At 38.0% G+C, this 23,392-nt stretch overlaps 3 protein-coding genes across 3 annotated transcripts; 1 reads left to right on the top strand and 2 right to left on the bottom strand.

Annotated features, from left to right (window-relative positions):
• The first annotated feature begins 696 nt into the window (after nucleotides 1-696).
• Nucleotides 697-2,441, top strand: LOC149043745 (uncharacterized). Its single transcript, XM_089210635.1, has 2 exons — nucleotides 697-1,356; nucleotides 1,778-2,441. Exons 1-2 carry the CDS (start codon nucleotides 793-795, stop codon nucleotides 1,805-1,807), a joined length of 594 nt encoding a protein of 197 aa, XP_089066761.1. The 5' UTR covers nucleotides 697-792; the 3' UTR covers nucleotides 1,808-2,441.
• LOC149043744 (uncharacterized) lies at nucleotides 1,259-3,159 on the bottom strand. Its single transcript, XM_089210698.1, has 3 exons — nucleotides 2,719-3,159; nucleotides 2,437-2,493; nucleotides 1,259-1,957 (listed from the first exon to the last, which is right to left on the bottom strand). Exons 1-3 carry the CDS (start codon nucleotides 2,851-2,853, stop codon nucleotides 1,337-1,339), a joined length of 813 nt encoding a protein of 270 aa, XP_089066824.1. The 5' UTR covers nucleotides 2,854-3,159; the 3' UTR covers nucleotides 1,259-1,336.
• A 4,964-nt stretch (nucleotides 3,160-8,123) lies between these two features.
• Nucleotides 8,124-13,477, bottom strand: LOC149043743 (uncharacterized). Its single transcript, XM_089210587.1, has 5 exons — nucleotides 13,415-13,477; nucleotides 11,678-12,331; nucleotides 11,191-11,301; nucleotides 10,019-10,141; nucleotides 8,124-8,485 (listed from the first exon to the last, which is right to left on the bottom strand). The coding sequence occupies exons 2-5, from the start codon at nucleotides 12,312-12,314 to the stop codon at nucleotides 8,127-8,129; spliced, it is 1,230 nt and encodes a 409-aa protein (XP_089066713.1). The 5' UTR covers nucleotides 12,315-12,331; nucleotides 13,415-13,477; the 3' UTR covers nucleotides 8,124-8,126.
• Between the last annotated feature and the right edge of the window lie 9,915 nt (nucleotides 13,478-23,392).

Genomic DNA, 23,392 nt, shown 5'->3' with positions numbered 1-23,392 from the left:
AGTTAATGTTTCCGAACAACCGAATCAATCTTCGACCGCATAAATTAAAATAAAAACTTTCGAATGGGTTCGTGACAAGTTCAGAAGACAAACTAAGCACGTCCACTACCGGAAGTTAGAAAAGGCAGTCACAAATGTTAATCACTTGGCAACTCATCGTGGCAGCTTACTCCTAAATAACATTGGGCTTTGAATTTAAATAGTAACTACAAAAGTACAAGCTAAATATATACAAATGACTAAATCATACTCAACAAACTTAAGACTTATCAATATTAATATTCTTACTAATGCTTTGGTTACCTTGTATAAACCTCTTTGAGATTAATTGAATGAAGTGAGCAAACTATAATTATTTTTTCCCACTTCTCAGAGAGAATCCGCTCCATTACTTTAAAGGCGAATACCGTAAATAAGTTCCCACTCGATAACGTGACACGAACAAATCAAGGTCAGCTCAATAACGACAATTATGGAAAGATTTTAAGTTTCTAGCACAATCATTCATAACTGAAATATTTGATAATATTTCTAGATAAGGTGTTAGACGTCCTTGATTATGACGGTTTACATCCGCAAAGGAAGCAAGGTCAAGCACAAAGCCTTCTAGGCGAGCTTAAGTTGATTTATTGAGACGAGAGGCCCTTCAGCCGTTTTGGTTTCTGTGTTCAGCTGGTTGTCAACCATTCGACACGCCAGGCTGGCGCGTGCCATGAAGTGGAACTTTGTCGCCCGCTGTTGTTTGAGATTGTACAGCGGAAATGCGAATAAAAGTACAAAGCAGTTTTCAAAATGGCGGCTGAAAATAGCATTTTGAATGCTATTGTGGCTCTTCGTCCTTTACGTGATGAAGTCGATAATTTCTTTTTGTTTGAAGAAGAAGTAAAAACAGCTCTCACTTCAATTTTTGAAAAAAACCGTGTGGGTCAAAGCTCTTTGAAACGAGCTAAAATGTCACAAATTCCAGCGACAGCACTCCTGGAAGGAGAAGTGAAGATGTGGCTTAAGATGCTCCATAGGCGCCTCAGTCCAAGAATGAAGGCCCGAAGCGCTTGGACTGTAGAGTTTAAAAGGGCGATGTCCTCGGAAATATTTTCCTTAATTTTACAGATGGTTAAAAAGGCCCGTTCCGCTTATGGTGTTGTGCACAACGAAGAAAAACACACAGATATAATCTACTATAACAGAGAGAACAGACTGATTCGAGATTTTGCCCAGTTATCTGAGCTAAGCAGAGACTCAGTCCGAGAATTCCTTATTAAGCAGAGTAAAGGAACAAGAAAAGGAACTTCAAAAGTTTCCATAACTTCTGAAACGCCTTTCACCATCACATTTATTAAGAGGACACAGCAAGTGGTGGGTATTGTCTCAAGTCTCTATATGCACCATTGACTTGGTTTTCAGTTTCTAAGCCCTCTAGATAGTCTGGGTCAATTTCATGAACAGTCCCAATGTCAATCTTTTTTAACTGTTCTACAAGGTTACTATAAGTTAGAAGCTTTGGAACCTTACAGCCTTTACAAATTGAAATACTTGTTCTTTTCCCTGGTTTGCCTTCATTTGATTTCATTGAAAGCACCAGTCTTACACTTTTGTACTTTCGTTTCCCCATTACACCACTTGCATAATATGTTGCAATACTTCGAACAATGTTGTCATCTGACTTTTCAAATTCTAACACACTCTTCTTATACTCTTTACAAACTATTCTATTGGTCAACTGCTTGTTCTCTGTCACATATTTTGTTAACTTATCTAACTTGCATCTCTTTTGCAGAGTGTCAAACATTCCCTCGAAACAGGCTGAGGAATGTTCATTTGAGCTCCCATGAATTTTGGCAGCAGCTTCAATGGTTTCATGCCTCCTTTTTCTTGCGGTCCTTGGTCCCAGTGTTGATTCTCCATTGACAAGTGCAGTAGGGCTTCTTGTTCGTGCCTGAGATACCTGTCCCTGTGACTAAAATATTGCTAAATTAGACACTGGGTAGTAACACAATTATTTAAATTAGATGTGGTTGGATGATAACAAAATAGATATTTAGCCAAATCTTACATTCAATATGTTGATGTTTACAATTTAGAGACACTGTCATTTATGACAGTCTTTACTGACCAAATGAACACAGGCACTCGCTCAGGTTTCTTGCATAGGTACCGGCATAGAAGCCTGACCATGGCTGTCATTCTGGCACTGGCTCTGTGTTAAGTGGTTAGTTCACCGAAATTGAACTTGCAAAATACTTTTTTTTATTTTTACAAAATTGAATATTTTTCTGTTCACATTATTAATAAAATTTGGCATAAAATTAAACCTCATCCAACCACTAATCAATGCAAACCTACAGACTTAGTTGGAGGTTGCACCCAGCAGTTTTTTGCTGCACACTTACTGGTACTGGTAAAACAACCACAATAAAGAATCAAGAGTATATTCACAGGAATATTTTCTAATTCATTTGTTATGTCTTTGAAGTGTTCCCTGACTGTGGCCATCTGAAAGCAATTATTATACAAGTGATTTCATAAGCACTGATTGTTTAATTTCAAGTGTCATTTAGAGTTTAAACACATAAAAAGCTTTTACCCTGTCAAAATTGAAATTCAAGCCTCCCTACACATGGACCTCCACCACTTTCCTATAATCCTTTGTTACAATATTCTCTGATATTGAAAATAAAAATCTTCCCAAAACATTAATACTGGACAAATTTATCTCACCTTTTCTTGGGCTCGCTGGACTTTTTTGTACTCTGCCGATAGCTTGCAATTTTCATCAACAGCTTTCTCCCTTGCAACCTTACGAGCTTTCATGAATTGAGCCAAGTTAAAGCGCGTGTTCTTTGTGTGCGGCATCCTAGAAATTAACTCATAAAAAACTAAGGAAAGAAGGCAAAATTAGGAAAACAAAAATCATAGAGCTTTTGTCAAGGCTTTGAAGTTTCGGTTCGTAGCACAAATTCTCGGATAAGTAGAGAAACTTAAAAAACTATCCTAGCCAAAAATACGATAGAAACGACAAATAAACCTTACCTTTTCTTTTACTATTTCCTCTACTGTCTCTTGCTAAGCGAACATCGAAGAAACCATGGCATATTTAGTATCAAAATGACGGGAAAACTGTGTACTTTCAGCACATTCGAGTTTTGGCGCCTTCGGACTAACTCCAGGACCGCTCGGAGGCAGTTTTCAACAGGCGTTAACTCAGTTCCAGGCTTCTCTAAAAACCACACGGTCACAAACGCCATATTTGTGGACGCTGATTGTTCCGCTTCAGAGCGCTCACCAGCCCGGCGTGCGAAAAATCTGATGCTCACTCTTATTAGCTTCTTTGGCTTTGTAAATGAGACCGATGGTTGAGCAACCTGCATAAGGACGAAATATTCAGCACTAATTGACGTTATGATTGTTTATTTCAGGACATTCAGTTCCTTATTATGTATTAAGAGGGGTTGGCCTCGCTGTTGAAACGTCGTATTTAGCGTTATTGTCTTCTTCTACAATAATTTGAGTTAGAATGGGAAATATTTTACCCAAAATTGCAGCTCAATATATGATCCTCCTTTCGCGTTTGAGGATATTCCGTCATTCCGCAATATCAGAAATTCTGCCATTCCATATTTTAGCGGAGGATGTTCCGTCATTCTGACATTGTGATTGTATAATTTTTCTGTGTAAGTAACCTCATTGTAACATGTAATGTTATTATTTAGATTGCATTAAATACTCTTGTTCAAGCTTTCATTAGTGCACGGTGTTTCTGACCAATTTTCATACCCAAACTAAACATTGATACCCGGAAATGGTCACAAGATATGTGAGTTTTAAAGGGTGGGAATCTGGAAAAGCAAGGATCCTCCTTTAATTAAGACTGAAATTAATAGGGGCCCTCCAATTTAATTCATGTTTTTACTTTGACCTACCTCCTCCCCTGTAATGTTTAGGGCACATAGATGAAGGGAACATTTTTTATATTTTGACACATGAAAGTTTAATTAATTGGCGTCCACATAATGCACCAGGCAAGAATATAAATGCCTTAGCTTAATAGGTTAAAAAAAGTAAGAGAGTTTTCTACAGACCAAATCTTACTTTTTATCCTCCTTTGGATATTTATCCAAATAACATAGTCACTATCAATCTCATTCACTCTCACTTTCCACTGAGCTTGTGGAGATAAGGAAAGCCTGCTCTCTTACCATAGATAGTTCTTTTGGGTATCATTAGTACAAACTTGGTCTAATTTGTACATGAAAGTGATTGTTCCAGGTAGGCTAACCTTAAAATGTAGTTGTGAAAATTTCTTGAGCCTGTCGTCGAACGAATGTTTGACTCAATTTTTCCCCACTAACCAACTTGTAAACTAAATAAATAGAAACTTGAAATATATTTGTTCTCCTTTTGAGGTGTGCATCAAAGTTTCAAATTCATCGCAGGCTTGAACTACAGGTTTAGAAGAAATCTGCATATGTTTCAGCATATAAAACTGGGATCATGGCTAGATCAAATGACTTTACTATGTGCCATACTGGTACTGGCAAGTGTTGTAAAAAAATTTGCTTAGCTTTTTCATTAGTTCACATTTATATTTCTAAGAGTCTTGTTTATCCGACCTATGCTGAATTTTAATTTTCAACCAAATTTTCTTCTCTTTTGAATATTCTTAGATCTCCTAGTATCAGTTAATATTAATGTAAGTTTAGTGCACAGCCTACGCACCAAATTTATATCTTAAAATATTGTAACCTTCTTAAAACCAGTTTATCAGAATAAGAATGAGTTACCAGACACAAGTATGGTTTTCACAATGATAGTTTCCAAGTCTGAAAAAAGTAACTGCCCACTAAAATCTTCAGTTCCTTTGCCCTGACAGCCCAACCTTATTTAAACATTGCCCACAGGAACAATTAGCAATTTGATGATACAGACAGGAGAGCCTATTCCCGAATACACCTTCCTCTATCCTCTTGGCTTATTATGGACATGGCATTTCAAACATGGCATATATGCCACAAATATTCCATTTCCCTGATTAATTATTTTGTATTGCTGTTTACAAGTTGTGGAAAATGGTTGGGATGAAATATAATACAAAGACTTGCCAGTAGATAGTCAAATGACAACTTTTTACTTATCAATAAAATGAATTTCGTTGTTGCGTTTCATGTTAACATGTTGCAACAAATCCAACTTCCAGTAAATTCAATTAATAGCAAACATGAAAAAATACCTTCTAAAACTTTTCGACCTATTTAATATAGCCAATAACAACATCATCTCAACTTTTAAAACTTGATTGATGTTTGGAAATGATTTCTGTGATGTGGAAATGAAATCCAGGTGTCATCTCAAGTTTCTTTTAAGACATCCATGCAATTACAGCAAAGCTTACCGAATTATATAACAGAAAATGTCAGAAAAAGACTTAATTCATGATTGTCCTCTGGCATTTCCAGCCAGAGGACAATCATGAAACAAGAATAGCCGAAAGCGACAACTTTTTAAAAAATTACTGGTTCAAACACGAGTTGAAAATAACTTTCTTTTTAATTTTCTTCGTTAAACAGAGGGGGTTGAAACGTTAGGGAAAAACAGTGGGGTAAGCAATCACACCTGCAACTCCAAGAGAAGATATAAGAGAAGCCCATACGATTCTGGCCAATTGTTTTACTGACTTACTACGCTCACGTGTATACATTTCAATCGACTAGGAACGTCTAGTGCAAAATAGTTTACCGTCGTTTCTTTCAATTTTGGCTCATTTTCCCAAACTGGAATTATAAGTCACGCCTAATAAAATATAATTTCAACTGATGCTGACATCATACACTTCATCTGAAGAAGGAAACATTCCCTATCTTCGAAAATTTGCTTAAAACATCAGGAACAACGACGAAGGTCCTAAGCTTTTTGAAGATACCGCTGAATAGCATGCGTGTTGATCGCTTTGAGAGTTGTGAGGTTCCAGACCTCGTCTGGTCGCTTATCCCCTTGAAGAAACACTTCTACAGCCAGTGCTAAAGAATTTTATTACAGTTTTTATTCGGTATAATGAAGGGCTGGAAATTAAACTAACAAGAACTCCGCTTTTAGTTTTGGCTAAACTTATGTATTATAATTGAGAGACAAATTCAAATTGGTTAGCGTCTTATTGACTTTGATTGCTTCAGCAATAGATGTAGAACCGGCATCACTAATAGCATCGTAAGACAAATCCAGATTGGTTAGCGTCTTGTTAACTTTGATTGCCCCGGCAATAAACGAAGCACCTGTATCACTGATACCATTGCGAGACAAATTCAAATTGGCAAGAGTCTTGTTGACTTTGATTGCCTCAGCAATAAATGTAGCACCGGCATCACTAATAACATTGCGAGACAAATTCAAATTGGTTAGTGTCTTGTTAACTTTGATTGCTTCAGCAATAGATGTAGCACCGGCAACACGAATACCATTCCCAGACAAATCCAAATTGGTTAGCGTCTTGTTGACTTTGATTGCCTCAGCGATAGATGTAGCACCGGCAACACAAATACCATTCTCAGACAAATCCAAATTCGTTAGCGTCTTGTTGACTTTAATTGCCTCATCAATAGATGTAGCACCGGCTTCACTAATACCATATAGAGACAAATCCAAATTTGTTTGCGTCTTGTTGACTTTGATTCCCTCAGCAATAGATGTAGTAACGGCTTCACTGATACAATTGCGAGACAAATTCAAATTGGTTAGCGTCTTGTTGACTTTAATTGCCTCAGCAATAGATGTAGCACCAGTATCACAAATACCATTGCGAGACAAATTCAAATTGGTAAGAGTCTTGTTGGCTTTGATTGCCTCAGCAATAGATGTAGCACCAGTATTACTAATAACATTGTAAGACAAATTCAAATTGGTTAGAGTCTCGTTGACTTTGAGTGCCTCAGCAATAGATGTAGCACCAGCAACACAAATAGCATTCCCACACAAATCCAAATTGGTTAGCGTCTTGTTGACTTTGATTGCCTCAGCAAGACATGTAGCACCAGTATCATCAATACTATGGTAAGCCAAGTACAAAAAGGTGAGATTCAAACCAGTTCCAAAAGACTTTGCTAAATGTGAGTGAAAATCGCTTTTTTCTCTTTTACATTCGTTTATGGCCTCCAATACAACTTTTGTACCACAGACTTTAATTTCGTTGATTTCATTTGTTAAACTCTGTACAAGTGCCACAGCTTGTTCATCGCATTTCATGCCTAAAATTCTGCATGAAAACAAAAGTATTTGTTTAAGGTCGAAGAAATACCTTGGATCGGAAACTAGTTCTTCAGGTATAATTTCCCTGCTTTGAATCTGAGAATAAATGAAGAATGCTGCAAAGCATTCTTGAAAACTTTTAAGTAAGAGAGCATAATGCAGTTTTTGTCTCAATTTGCTGCCACCAGGCTGCACTGACAGAAATCCAAGCTCAGTCAAGTCTTTTGCATGCTTTCCCAATTCAGTTTCATCAAAATCCAACTTGCCGTTAATTAAACCATTCAACGCTACCCACCCAAGGTGATTCAGTAGCGGTTTGTAAAGGTTTGTCAGGTCTACTCCCGTTTCTAATATTCCTTTCTTTTTCCTATATCTTCTCAAGACACATTCAACCATATCCAAGTACAGCTGAGCTCTGTTTTCGGGGAGTGTGCCCTCAAACTCTTCGCATAAAAGACAAAGAAGTGCTGTGTTCAGAGGATTGGCTGCCATTTCTCTCAGGTTTTTATCTCGCGATATCCGTTCCGAGAGCTTGGTGGCTAAATCCGGCCTTTCTTTAAAGTACTTGGTGACAAACTCTTTCACATGGTTTTCAGTAAATCCTTCGATCTGAAGTAGCGTGTCACAGCACTTTCTCACCTCTTTTCCAGCTTCGTGTCTTGCTGTTGCAACTATGTGGCATCTGGGGAGTACTCTTCCTTCAATTAATTCGGAAAACATCGGCAATTTGCCGGAAGGTAACTCATTCAATCCATCCAATATCAATAAAATGCTGGACTGATTTTCACGAATAAACTGAAATAATTGATCTTTAACTTCTTCATCGATGTCTCGAGGCAGAAGCTGATCATCAATGGCTTCCCAAATATCAGAATGAATGTCTCGACATTTCAGCAACAATACCGCTTTGAATACTGTTGAGCCGCTACCCTGAAGTTCTTGCTTTTTGGTGGCCCAGTCGTAGGCGTACTTTTTACAGTAGGTGGTTTTCCCATACCAGGTTCTCCTTCAATCAACACTGTTCTCGGCGCTGAGCACTCTTCATACGGATCGAGTATTGACGACATGTCAACAAGTACGTCAGTGATTTCTCCTCTCGTTTTCTTTCTTCTGACCACTTTGAGCCTTGTAAAAATATTGCCAAGAAAAAACTGAAACTCTTCACACCATGGAAATGGTGAGAGCCATCCCTCACGAGTCTTGTACAACTGGCGAATTTCATTGATAAGCTCAGTTGGATCAAAAATACCTAATAATAGAAAAATGATTCAGAAATCATATGAATGCGTTGGTGAAAATTGTGTTGTCCCTCTGGCATTCAGCACTGAATTTAAATAGGTGAATGATTACGACACCATTGCCAAAGAAATTTCTTGGACGATGCAAAATGTTTCAGTGTATGATTCATGTTTGCTGATCAAAAGCCATTTAGATTATGAATTTAGTCGAACCTACTCTATAGTTTCTAACATCGAGCTGAAGTTAAGTGCCGCTCTCGTTAAGAGCGGTTCTTTCGACTTCCCGTCGGAAAAACATTTTTCTTTCATTTTTCGCCCATGAAAAGGGTTTAGGACACATGTTTCAAAAATAGTCTAGTTGTTCTTCAAATCTCTTTTTTTGCGTCGCCACAAGCCAGAAATGATTTTTGTCCAGACCATCCCTGTGGACAACGATCGAAAATGTAAATTTCACAGATTTTGTCCAGCGGGCAGCGACTGCGATAATATAGCTCACAGAATTCTATCTTGCTACAAGTTACAAGATGTATTCAGTTAGTTCACAGACAAAATATGGAAACTTCAGTTGAAATACTTTTCATACCAGCGTAATCAGAGGAGACCCTTCTCTTCGACCTTAATTTGCATATAAAAAATTTACTAATTTGTACGAAAGAATTCTCAAAATGCAGGCGTTAATCGGCCTGAGAAAGCATATCAGTGCATAGTTTAGACACAAATTAGGTCATGGATTGCCTTAAATATATATCCCTGGCTTCCATCAACCAACATCTTAAAAACAACGCAAATCCATGTGCTTGCTCAATTGCGCTAGTGTCAAAGATTATTTGTATAATTCTGAAAATTGACTTACATCTCCTTTCCACCTTTCAAACTTCGTTCGTTTATCTTCCACGTCGAAGATTTTAGGTTTTCATAGCAACCGAATGGAGAATAGATTCCGAGTTGTCCTAAAACATTGCTTAAACGTAATCGGTCGTGACGCTTGCGCGACTTACAAAGTAAAAAAAGCTGATCGAAAGGCGCCTTCTCGATGATTTACGTTGAAATATCAGATTATGAACTATGCAGTGTGGAGAGGATGAAAATTAAAGAATAAAATTTGACACTCCAGTCATAACAGACATATCGCGTTACTTAAAAGGACACCCAGACAAGTTAAAATACGTCACAGTATTCATATTAACGAAACAACACGCATACACTCTGAAAGAATTATTGCAGTTCCTCCGAGATTTAGCACAGGGAACCCAATAAACTAGCCTTCCTTTCTGCAAATTTGGTTCCATCATTAATGATGTTACACTGTCATGGACCCCGACGGTTTTGACAAACTCGACATTTTCCCAGTTGTGACCTACGCTCCACACTTGAGGCATTGAAGGCAATAAAAGGAGATTGTAGAGATTATTCCAGAAACTGTTTAAGTTGAAAAACTGAATCTCTTAAGATACGATGACCTCTCTCTCTCACATACAAGACATGTTGACTACGGCTAAATATCCGGTTAAGCAGGATAACTTTTATCTTAAAGTTCAAATAACCTTCATCCTTGCTTTCTCCCACTGGGGCTGTCGAAGTACACATCTTTTTCTTCACTTCTTTAAGTTCACTGTCCATCTTTGCCATTTCGCCTATTATTTTCTCGAGAGACTCTTTCGTAGTATCTGACGATGGAATAACATTAGAACTTTTAGTCAGAGTGAGACAAAAAGTCACTTTACTAAAATGAAAGAAAAGTTAACTTAATAGATCCTTTCCCTTGCCTCTATTGTTTGTTGTAAGCCTAATTTCTCCTAACAATGTCACCCCTGAATCACACATTAAGGTTATGAGAATCAAGGAAGTGATCAACAATAAAAAACTCTCGATTCTTCTTGTCAGCATCATAGGAAATGTAACGAGGACAGTATAGAGATAATGCATATTAATGTTAGGGTGTTAGGGGTTAAATTTATTCAACATTCTAAAGAAGATATGGCTCGGCTTCAGCGGTGTCTGTTGAAACTCTGTCGTAAAGTTTATTACGCGAGAGATAAATATTGATATCACTGGAGCCGATAGTCTGATTAAGAGATTTGTCGGTAAAAAGCGACATTGCAAGAACTAATTAACGAATGCCAAAGAACGCTTTTCCGTCCTCTTTTTCACGTCATTTAATTATGAGAAAAAGAAAAACGCTAGAGAAAACCGGAGGTCCGCCTCCGTTGAGGTGTGAGGTTTCGCTCACAGTCTTTAACTCTGGAAATGTAAAATAACCACATACACCTTATCCTGTCCCTTTTAACTAAGACGACCCTCAATCAGCGATTTTTCCATGTGTAGAATGGAATACTTTACAATGAATTATGAGTTGTCGTCTATAGTTTGTTCAACAATATGCAGTTCACTTATAACGGTCTAGAAATTAGATTCATTCTTTCTTGAACAAAAGTAAAACTAAAATAAGTCAATAACCCTTCTCGGCCAAATGTGTATGCATGCTGTCAGAAAACTTTTCAACCCAAGAGGTAGCCTCAGATTCGGTGTCATCCCATTCATCCCATGCATTAAATAGTATCTTCATTTGTAGCCAGAGCAGGTTGGTAGCAAGGGGGTACTCTTACAATAATTGAGGGAATAAAGTGTTCATGCTTAGATGTGTTATGTACTCAAGTTAACGGAATCACTGTTGTTAGTTCAGTTCATCGGTGAGTAGCTCTTTTTGGCAACCAACCTTCATCTGTGCTTTTTTCCATTGTAAGCGTCAGGCTACTAATCGTCTCTTTAACTTCCTTCATTTCAATTTCTATCTTCTCAGTTTTGTTTCCGAGGTCACCTAGCAAATCTGGAAATGTAAGAAAGATAAGTGCAATCTCATAAGTACATTTACATCACAGATTCACGTTTTGGTGCCGATAAAAAATGATACGTATATCAGATCAAACTTAATAAGACGCTTAGAAATCACAAAAATGCACTCCAGCAGTTGTGCACTAGTACCCACGAACAGACAAAAGTACTGCAAATGAAAACACAGTGTCAACATTTGGGTTAATTCTTCATTTTTCACTTATAACACTAGAAAAATGTTCCAAATATGTGACTAGCTCCGTCCAAAATGAAAAAGTCATGAGCTAGCCTTCACTGCCGTGTTTACTGAAAATATACACTTTTCTAGCCTTCTGATTCATCCGTATTGGCAGTGGACAATGTTTTCTAACCTTCAACTTCTTCCAACTTGTCTTTAATGCTGTCGTCGTCTTTCTTCCATTGTTTCATCAGTTCACGATAATGCTCTTCGATATCTGGATCCATGCAATCGTGCTCAAGATTGTCGATTTCAGCTCTTAAATGAGATCCTCCCAGTCTCACCAAAGCTTCTCGTATTTCCTGCCAGTAAACGCTGAAAATATTTTCATCCACAGAGGCTTGAGAAGCATGGCCGTATACAGTGTTTCTGTAATACTTCACTCTGGCTATGTCATCTGTGATGCTTATGTTTGCAGCTGGGGGAAGACGATCCCAACCAGTGGCAGGAGGGCTCAAACCACAGATATTTCTAAGAAGCACTGTTAGCAGCGTTATGTCGAAGGCTGCAGAAGCCACGGGTGAATGAGTAGGATACAACGTCCCCCATTGCGTGGGATTCAGCACCTTCTTCTTCCCTTTGTACAGTGATTGCAATGTGGCGAAATGCACTGAGGCACTTCCAAAAACTGTATGTAGAGTCGCTGGTGGATGTATTTTGTCAAAAGTGGACCGAAGCACCTGAGATCCAACATCTACCAAGAGGCGGCATAGCCTAGCATAGTTGGTAGTTTCTTTCGTAGACGCGAATGGCGACAAAGCTGCAGCCATGATGCCTAAAGAACAGCCTAGCAAGCAAATCATTCGTGTCACCATTTTTACCATTGAGTCGAGAGCACATCAAATCTATGATTACTAGCACTACCAAAACCACATCACCAGTATCACCTACTGAACATCACAGTCACCTGCTTTGATAATTTGGGAATCATTACGAGGTCAATCAGACACATCAGGTTCCTGACACGATCCAACATCCCGACACAATCAGTTAGAATACATCACCACACTTCGCCACATGCACAACTATTTCTCCAATAGCAGCCTTATTAGAACCTCAAAAGATTCAGTAGAGGTGAGTTGACCCACCCTCCTTTAAGAAATTATGCTCATCTCAATTCCTAGAGGATAATTCAGCCTGGATCATTGCTCCTCTCACCAGTCAGAATACAATCAGAAGTAGTTCATCACAGGTTCCTCGTAAACATTTAATATCGTTTCCATGAATGATCATGAGATGAGAGAAGGGCTGGCAGCGAGGTACTGCGTGGGGGAAAAGTTTTTTTTTAATTAATTCACGACTCAAACGTTTACCTCTCTGTGGTGTATCTCTGTTTAGTGACTCATTGCTCGAGGCATTAAAACCTATTACATACCTTATCAGGAACTTTTACCATCTACTACCTCCACCTTCAAGCCACACGTATCTTGGCACCAGAAGTGAAACCACTGCTAATTAACCCTTTACACCCTAATATCAGTATTCATATTCTCCATACTGTTCATCACACATTTCATAGCGCGCTGACAAGGAGAATTTGTCTAACAATCAAGAGCTTCTTGAGTTAGTGATCATTTCTTTTATTCTCATGACCTCCATGTGTGATTTAGGGGAGATATTGAAAGGGTTAAGTAATTACCAACAGCAGTTATACCTGGCTTTTATCAATCCGGCACAAGCCAAAGCAGCAATACCATCACTGTTCAGTCAACACCACGAACAATTAGAAAATAGTTTTCCTTTGTAAACAATTTCAAGACCGCATACAGAGTAGAACTTTGATTACATGGAAATGGAACTATGAATCCAATTATACAGATTGAACAAAGGAACGTAATAGGTCACGCGTGCAAAGTGGACGTCTACATACCTTTAGTTGAATTTTCTTCTTTAAAGATGTGGCATGTGGGAGAGGGATGATGTCATAGTTTCTGAAGAAGAGAAACGACACAATCAATATAAACCGGCGCGAGTGTTTCATTATATGGAATCTGTATATTCTAACTTTCTCTAATCTTAAAAATGGATTCTTAGGATTGATTGCCTGACTGATAAGTTGCGTGTGCAGCAGAGGTGCACGTGGTTGAAATATACAACATTAATCAAGATCTATAGTTATTGTTTCCCTGTGAGTCACAATTTCCAACAACAAAGTTAAAAGTAAACATCACGGTTTCTGCATGTTGAGAAGCTCCAAGATTAATCCATCAAGCATTTCATGTTCAACCCACGTCAATACTTAGTTGACTATTTTCTCTTTTTTATTTTACCAGCTTTCTGATCAGATATTTTGTTGAGTCCTTCTTGTTTTTAAAACTTTGCTATGCTCCTTCTTTAAATATGATTCGGCTGATTGCCGACAATATGCGTTATTTGTTGAGTATTCAAAAGCACCAGAGTGAAGGTAAATACAAATCTTACAATACACCAGGATTAAGAAAAAACTTGCCCTTGAAAAGCAAGTCTTCGTTGCGATATGTAGAGATTGTATCAAGATTTAGAAATAGAAAATCCTACTAAAACGTTTACTGAACTAATCCTCTCAAAACGAACGACTCAGCGGGAAATTTGAATACGGAAGCTTAAAGCCAGTTGTATTCATGATCGAAGCTCGAATTCCTTACAAATTGTTTGTTTTAAATGAACGCTGGGCTTCGAAAGTTCTTTATGAACTACTCAGTGAATAAGAGTTATGTCAAAAATAGAGCGACCCTTTATCCTGTTTACTCACCAGTCGAAAACAGATCGTTAGTCACAAGTAAATTTATTCAGTATATTTTTGCACATTTTCAAAACAAGCATAAGTTCATCCGTTCGGCCTTAAATGAGAGAAATAAACAAAAAAGTGCACTATAGTGTTCGTATGAGGCTAAATAAATTCAATATCAAAATATCGCTGGTTGCAAATGATAATAATATTATAAAAAAGTTTTAAATGCACAGTATGATCATAAGCGTATAAAACTCCAGCTTTAGTTGATGCATGCAATCATAAGTATCAATCATAACAGACTCACAACATCTCGAAAAAAATTTTCGAGAAATCTCGTGGCTGGTGTTTTTCCGCCAATTTGTCCAAGGTATAATATCTCTTGCAAATCTTCGCAAGAGAGTAAGGTAACTTGGACGAGGAGTGAAAAAAGCAACACAGACAACAGTAATGATATCTAATGATGAAAAAAAAACACGAGTCAGATCCCCAAGCCTCCTTTATAATTCTTCCTTTCTTCTTTCTTTTTGGGTCTTGATATTGGCAGGCAAGTCAAGAATTTAAACAAAGCGACAAAATTTTTGAGTCTGTAAAACATGTTTCGACAGAAACTTCTGTCATCTTCAGTTAATTACTGTACAAAGCGTCGGAAGTTGAATTATATAGTGGGTAGAACAATGAAAATTATGATAAATAGTGACAACAAAAAAAGAGGTAAAGCATGAAAATGTGAGAATTAAAAGGATAGTTACACCAAGTGATTCTTGCACTTTCATGCTTTACCTCTTTTCTTGTTGTCACTATTTACTACAATTAACATTGTTACATCATTCAACTTCCAACGCTTTGTACAGTAATTAACTGAAGATTACAGAAGTTGCTGTCGAAACATGTTTTACAGACTCAAAAGTTTTGTCGCTTTCTTTAAATTCTTTCTTTTTGTTTGGGCTCTTCCTAAAAGCTTTTTTTGAATCTTCGATGTAACTGTATTTAAAATAGTTGTAGTAAGAGTTCGAGATTGCTATCGCATGATGGCTGAACGGTCGGTGCATAACAGCGAGAATAAATAAAACAATAATTTACATCTTACAGAGTTAACTCTGCTGCATGAACAATTAAAGTCCTACTACCAAACGCATGACTCAAAACAGAAATTGATTTCACAGGGAAAGTAGCTGTTCCTCACGAAAGGATCCGGTAAAATTTCCGCACAGCCCCATCCTACATTATGCATTCAGTTCTTGAACAGAGGAAACAATGACAAAAACAATACATTTCCGTTGGGAAAACAGATTTGTTTTACAATAGTATGGGGCTGTGCGGAAACTTTACCAAGGATCCTTTTTTTTAAAACAGATATTTGTGGGCAGAACCACAACAAAATAGCTTAACAGGAGTTTGCATGTTATAAACTTAAAGATGAATCCTTGACGTAGTTCATCTGCAATCCATGTCTATATTTTAGTGGGTTATTTTCCCTCTTACATTTTTCTTTCTGATGATTTATTTTGTTCTATTCTTCACCTTTAGGATGAGTTGGCGTGACATTATTTTAAAACTATGTGATAATTCTTTTAAAATATAATTCGGCTGATTGCCGACAAAATGCATTGTTTGTTATGTTCCCAATAGCAAAACATTTCAAGTAACCGAAGAAACGAAGACTACGAAGTCTATCGATAAATCAAGACTTAGAGAAGGAAACTTTTTCTTGAAAAACAATTTTCTTTTACAATATACAAAGATTGAGAAATGTAAACTTTTACTTTCAGTTTCGTGTGCATAACCTCCTCAAAACTATTCACGGTTTCCTGCATTAGCACGGTGCTGTCGCTAATGTAAACGACAAGTCAGCCGTTAAGGAAATTTCCTCGCCAACGTCAGAGCAAAACAGAGCCATTTCGAAGCATAGTATCAGAATATAAGTAGAAGATTCCTGATTTTATAAAATACTAGTCGAGAAAGTCAGCCAAACAACCGCAAAGCCATTCATGGCTGACTGACTTAAAAGTTTTCAAAACCTTTCTTGTTGCGAAATGATTCAAAGACATCCAATAAATATCAAAATGATTCCACTGATAGAAGCCCTTTATAAGAAAGTAATTGTTTTTCACTGTACATGTTTCGAATAATCGAGTTCCCTTGCTAGAGCCAAGGTTAAACGTTTACAATGCAATAATTTCAAAACAAACAACTTCGCGGAAAGTTGGATGCGAAACTTGTTAATCTAGTTGTCTCGAAGATCAAAACTTGAATACCTCTAAACTCCCTTGTTCACCTTTCTCGTGAATAAACTTTGAAAGTTCTTCATGAACAAATCAATGAATTTGAAAGTGATGACAAACTGAGAGCCAACCCGTTTCCTGTTTGCTTATCTGTCGACAATAGATCGAAACAGGTACGGCCGAAGTTAACACTATCCGCAAGGATATTTTTTTCTGCATACGTACGCATTTTCAAAACAAGCATCTGTTATTCGTCCGCACGAATCGAGGACACCAAATGTTACTTTTTCCTTATCTAAACGCTCTTTAATGGTCGCAGAAGACTGTTTCAATCTCAGATTATCACTGGTTGATGATGGCATGATAAATAAGTTTTAAATGTACACTATTATCATAAGTGAATTGAAATCCACCTTAAATTTAACAATGACAGAATCGAGTAAAATAGCGATAAAATGTTTCATTTAAGGCTCGAATATTTAAGAAAGTTTCCTCACCTTTCATGTACCAGAGCCACTGTGTACCAAAATATGATTGCAACGTGGAAATGCTTTCAGAAAACAACGTACCGTGAATCAGCACCCAAGAGTCATGGATGCATGACATCATAAGGAATTTCCATGATAAAAGATTTACGACATTTTGAAATAATTTTTGGGAACGGTAATATCAAAAAGTGACCGCGTACGAAAACGCCAACTCTCTTTAATACCTTCTACATTATGGAAATTATCTCATTTCATGAGATTGTTTGATGAAATTTTTTAGATGGAATCATTTTATGAAATCTGATCTCGTAGCCAGGTGCTCCTATACTATAGGAGATTAGCGATATGATCTCACATCATTTTTCCATTGCGTGACATTCTCAGAAAACAAGGAAATCAAAGATGTAATAAGTCAGGGACTTTTCCGAGGAAATGAGTCAGCATTGGCCGTTTTTACGCTAGAGACGTTAAAATTGTCTAAGACGTTAAAGTCGTCTCGAGACGACTTTAACGTCTTAGACAACTTTAACGTCTCTAGCATAAAAATGGCCAATGCTATTCTTTTTTAATATAAAAAAAAATCACATGATGTTATTGATATTAGAATGTAAGAAATTAATTCATGAAGAATTCAAAATACTTGGTGATGTTGATTGTTTAATATGTTATGAACAACTTCAAGAATGACAATAAAAAAAAGCAGAATGTTGAGAAAATATTGAAATTGAAAACAATTATGGAGAAAATGTGTGTATTAATTGCGGTCAGGTTGATAGATATGAAATAGTAGATGAGTTTATAGATTTTCATGAGAATCGACATAAGATATTCTGAAAGTCAGTTTACCATTGAAAGTATCACACTTGTAATACAATTAGCAGTATCTGCAGTAAGGATAACATACAGATAACGACGATTGATAAAGAATATGATATTAGAGATTTTTGTTAAAACGAATATTCAAGTTGATAAGATTACAATACAAAAATATACCAACATCAAAATAAAAAACAACAGTAGCATTTTATGAGCAATATTGTAGTGGAATTAAAAAACTAATTAGTAATGATATTGAAACAATTATTCGGAGATGATTTTTGCGAATATTTTTTATTCCATTTGTCAACCAAAGGACACATATCGATGATAATATCATCTAAAACCCTTAAGCAAGTCAAATAATCTTTGTAATCAATTCTAGTTATTTTGTTTACCTCATAAAAAGGATCGCAAATCGATGATAAACCGCAAACTGGCACAGCTCGATTTTTTTCTGAAATTCTTTATTTCACTAAGTCTTTAGTAAAACACCTGCTCCAGATATCGATCCCAACACAATTGGATTTAATGTCACACCACCTACTACTGTTCCACAGACAACGAGAGATCCTGATTAAAAATTACATAACAAATTCAATCGTTTGAAATATTTGAATTATCTCCAAAACGACCAAAACTTTTTATGATAAAATCGGTACAATGCTTTAATCTCGTCTAATTGATTTTCATCGATGCTTTTATCGATATGGTCGAAATCGAAAATCGCTGTGGTTCTTTTGATATATAAATATATATACATTTTTTTTGAGAGGGCACGGTAACGAATCTTGCAATCTGATTGGTTCCTTATATATTCCCTTAGCTCCGGTTGGAGCATAGGCCATTAACCAGTTCCGTCCTCCATCGGGTTCTGTCCTGGGAAAATCTTCCTAAAGTGGCCCAAGTGTGGCCCCAGTTTCTCATTTGGGACTCTACACCTCTTCTCCAGGAGTTCCTGGGACGACCCCTCTTTCTCTTGCCCTGGGGGTTCCAACGTAGTGCCTGCCGGGTGATGTTGTTAGCCGGTTTCCTTAGGGTGTGACCTATCCATCTCCACTTTCTCTTTGAGATCTGAGTTATGATTGGTTACTCGCCTGCTAATTCCCACAGCATCTCGTTCGTTACCCTGTCAGTCCAACTGATTTTTAAGATTCGCCTAAGGCACTTATTGACGAAGGTCTGCAATTTCTGGGACGTTTGCTTAGTTGTTCTCCACGTTTCTGAGCCATAGAGGAGGACTGCTTTGACATTGGTGTTAAAAATTCTAAATTTGGTTCTCCGTGAGATGACATGGGAGGACCACACTTTCCTCAGCGTATTGAAAGCTACTCTGGCTTTGTTTATCCTGACCTTGAAATCTTCATCGGAACCTCCGTCAATGCTGACTACACTGCCTAGGTAGACAAAAGATGTTACTTCCTCCAAGATGGTATCCCTCACTTTAACTGGTCTGTTGTTGGTGCAGTTGACCTTCATAACCTTGGTCTTATTCACATTCGGATGCAGGCCTAACTTGATGGAATTAGCTGTTAGCCGTGCTGTTTTGTCCTACATTTGTTGGTTGTTACTTGACACCAGGGCAATATCATCAGCAAACTCTAGATCTTCAAGTTGCTCCAATAAGTTCCACTGGATCCCATTTCGCTGTTCTCTAGTTGTTTCCTTCATGATCCAGTCCATAGCAAGTAGAAACAAAAACGGTGCCATCAAACAACCCTGCTTGACCCCAGTGTTGACCGTGAAGCTATCTGACAATCCACTAGCATGAAGGACTCTGCAAGTCATCTTATCATAGGAATTTTTGATGATTCGAATGAATTTCCCCGGTATGCCATAGTGTCTCATAAGGCACCAAAGAACACTTCTATCGAGGCTATCAAAAGCCTTTTCAAAGTCGATGAAATTAACGTAAAGAGAAGTGTTCCATTCAATTGACTGCTCAATGATTATCCTAAGTGTGGCTATTTGGTCGATACAGGAGTGGTCCTTCCTGAAGCCAGCCTGCTGATCTCTCAGTGTAGCATCCACGGCCCCCTGAAGACGAAGCAAGATAATTCTGTTCAGCACCTTCCCTGCCGCTGACATCAAGGATATACCTCTGTAATTCTTGCACTCCCGGTGGTCACCTTTCTTTGGCAGTTTTACAATGTAGCTCTCGTTCCAGTCCTGGGGCATCTTCTCCTCTTCCCATATCTTTCCAAGCAAGCCATAGAGGATATCTGCTGATAGGTCGGGGTCAGCTTTCAGGGACTCCGGAGGTATGTTATCTGGGCCAGCTGCTTTCCCTGACTTAAGCATCTTGATAGAGCGCACAATCTCTATTTTGGATGGCTTCCCGCAGTTCACATTCAGCTCAGCTGAAGCCTCCGGTATTATTGGAAGTTCTGGCGGGGGAGGACGATTGAGGAGATCATTGAAGTATTGTGCCCACCTCTTAAGCTGCTCATCTTCCCTAGTCAAGATATTACCTTCTTTGTCCTTTACTTGACTGCTAGTCTGTTGAAATTTACCCGCCAACTTCCTGGTGGTATCATAAAGGTCCTTCATATTGCCATGTGCTGCAGCCTCTTCTGCCTTCGTCGCTAGGGTATCATAATATTCCCTTTTATCTTGTTTGATCTTACGCTTTACTTCACTGTTTGCTGCCTCATACCTCTTGTGTGCCTCTGCCTTTTCTCTCCTTGTCCTGCTTCTGTTGTACTCTTCCTTCAGATGTTTTCTTTTGCTGATAGACCCCATGGTTCCTGTTGTAATCCATTCCTTGTGCTCAGCTGTCTTGGTCCCTAATACTTCTACACATGTTCTGTTAATACTCTCTTTGATGTCACTCCATTCATCCTCTATATTCAGATCTTGTAGGGGCTGAAATCTGTTAGACAACGACAACCGGAAGCTCTGTACTGTATCACTATCCATGAGGTAGTGCACATTGTACTTTATCCTTGGATTTCGTGGTTGATAGTTACGCTTCAGCTTTAATCTGACTCTGGCAACTAGGAGGTGATGGTCTGATGCAGCGTCTGCACCTCTCTTGACGCGTGTATCCAATAAAGATCGCCTGAACTTCTGTGAGATGCATATATGGTCTATTTGATTTTCTGTTACGTGGTCAGGCGATACCCATGTTGCCTTGTGTGCTGTTTTGTGCGGGAACAAGCTTCCTCCGATGACAAGGTTGCAGTCTGCGCAGAAGTCTGCGAAACGTTCACCATTTTCATTTATTGTTCCCAGACCATGTTTACCCATAATCTGCTCGTATCCTCTGTTATTCTCTCCTATCTTTGCGTTAAAGTCACCCATTATCATTACAAGATCTCTTTCCTTCGCTTTGTCAACTATTTCAGTAAGCACACCATAGAAATCATCCTTGTCCTCCTCAGTTGAATCCTTTGTGGGAGCATAGCACTGGATAATATGGGTTCCTTATTTTGGTTCCTTACCCGGTCAATATTTTCCTATCTCTGCCCACGGGCCACGGTAACGCTTTCGTGAGTCGCCGAGTACATCCCAACTTTCGTTGCCATTTTTCATAAACATATCTCGTTTTTCCGGCTGGGCAGTATTTTTAAGCAAACACGTCGGTCACTACCTCAAGCCGATGAATAACTTATGAATCCTCTTTTTTCTCTCACTCAAATCCCTTTGGTTGACAGAAAAATATTGGTTTCAGAATGAATTTGAATTAACAAATAGTAGTCTCGTGTTTCTCCCCACTTCTTTCGTGCTCTAGCCGCTTCCTGCGTGCTTTATAACAGAACAGAGCACAGTCAAGGCTTCTCTATTTGTTTTATAGTAAAGAATCCGTCAAATTCCCCATGCATTACTTCCAATTTTCAAAACAAACTTTATTTCCAAAGCGAACAACAATGTCGTCAGCATGCTCTATACTCTCATAGAGCACGCTACAATAAGCCAATCAGAATCCCTGTTAGAATGGTTCAAATAATCTGATTGGTTCTACAAGACAAAAGCTGTCAAAAGTGTCAAACCATCAAAGTTAAAAAATCATCAAAGTTCACAATCTGCGATAGTTTACAAACTAAAATAGTTCGGCAGGTCGATTTTAACGCTTTTGCCTGAAGTTTTTAATACAGAATCTTCAAGTGAAATGTTCAGTGAACTTCAGCCGAATTATGGCTCATAAAAAACATGCGAGTTTTTTCACATGACAAGGTAGAAAACAAACTGTTCAAGGCGAGTGTTTTTTAAATGAACGACAGCCGAATTCACCGGAACATGAAGATCGCTCGGGATGACAGCGCCGCAAAACTCGGCTGCGGTGCCTGAAGTGGCTTTCTACTCAACGTATCGGAGAGGATATCAGAGCGAGCTCTTATTTTTTCACTCGAAGGCCGGCCGATGTAGTGTCTGAGGCTTGCTTTACGGTAATGACCGGAGATCGCCATGCTAAGCGAGCCGCGATGGATTTCAGCATGATCATATTTGCTCAGACACCGTCATGATTAGTATGAATTTTAACAGTTATGTCAGTTTGATTATATTTTTCATAATTTATGTTTTGTTCTGTTTTGTTTTTGAACACTCGTATAGTATATAAATACTATACGAGTGTTAGCTGTGTTTGATTTTTATTACCGTTCGTAAGCTTGTAATCTAACTGAGCGTGAAAATCTTTAAAACTCGGAATGTCGATTTTGTTTTTCCTTTGAGGATTTTCGTATCTGCTCACGTTTTAATAATGTAAATTACGGCGCCTGATATGTTTACAAACCTTTGTTTGGTTCTTCTGTTGCTACTTGCCGGCTCGCTTGTTCCGAAATTTCACTTTCAATTATCAGAAAAAAGCTAAAAAGAAGTCCCAGAAAAGGTCGAACATAGTACAATTTGGCAGGTGGCGTGACAGCTTTAGCTCAGTTCTATGCTCTATACTCTCATAGAGCACGCTCTTTCAACCAACGACAGCGCGCGTTATATCCGAACTTTATTATAATAAACAATAGTGGCATTACGTTGGTTAACAAGCGGCCTAAAAACCGTCTGCAATTAATTTTAATCATTCACAAAAGTACCTAGAAAGTTAAAACGTGAGGTATTTGGTTACAGTTCAACTCAACGATGGAACTTTCATTCATTTGATACCTGAATTTTCTCAAGCAATTTCTTCGCAGTGAAAGAGCGAGCGAAGTTTTAATTTAAGTTCTACAACAAATATACGCTCTCGGTGAGTCTTTCCAAGTCCGTTCAATTTGAAAATTTGTACTGTAAATTTCACAACAGAAACTGAAGGAATTTTTTGAGAAAAGCCGCATTAAATCTCCTTGTGTCTCATTGGAGTGTGCCATTCGAATTTAGTTTTAGAATTTTTTTTAGTTAGCAAATAAACGAGCAAACTCTCACAACTTCAAAATAAAAAAATTGAATTTACTCACAATTACTTTCCTCGCCGTTTACTTAATGAACAGAGGTAAATCTTCGTACATGAATGAATCGTCGATGAGAGCGAATAACACTTTCCGTTAGATCCCTGACTGTATTTGAAGAAAACATTGTCGTGACAGTCCTTGCCAAACTAGTTCCGTTGTTTTTCAAATGTTCTTACGCTTTTTTTTTACTTACGCGCTCTCTAATTGACAGGTGTCAGATTA

Source organism: Pocillopora damicornis, chromosome 6, assembly GCF_964200805.1.
Source record: "Pocillopora damicornis chromosome 6, jaPocDami1.2, whole genome shotgun sequence".
Lineage (NCBI taxonomy): Eukaryota > Metazoa > Cnidaria > Anthozoa > Scleractinia > Pocilloporidae > Pocillopora > Pocillopora damicornis.
The sequence above is the reverse complement of the archived record's forward strand: the minus strand, read 5'-3'. Positions and strand labels throughout refer to the sequence as shown.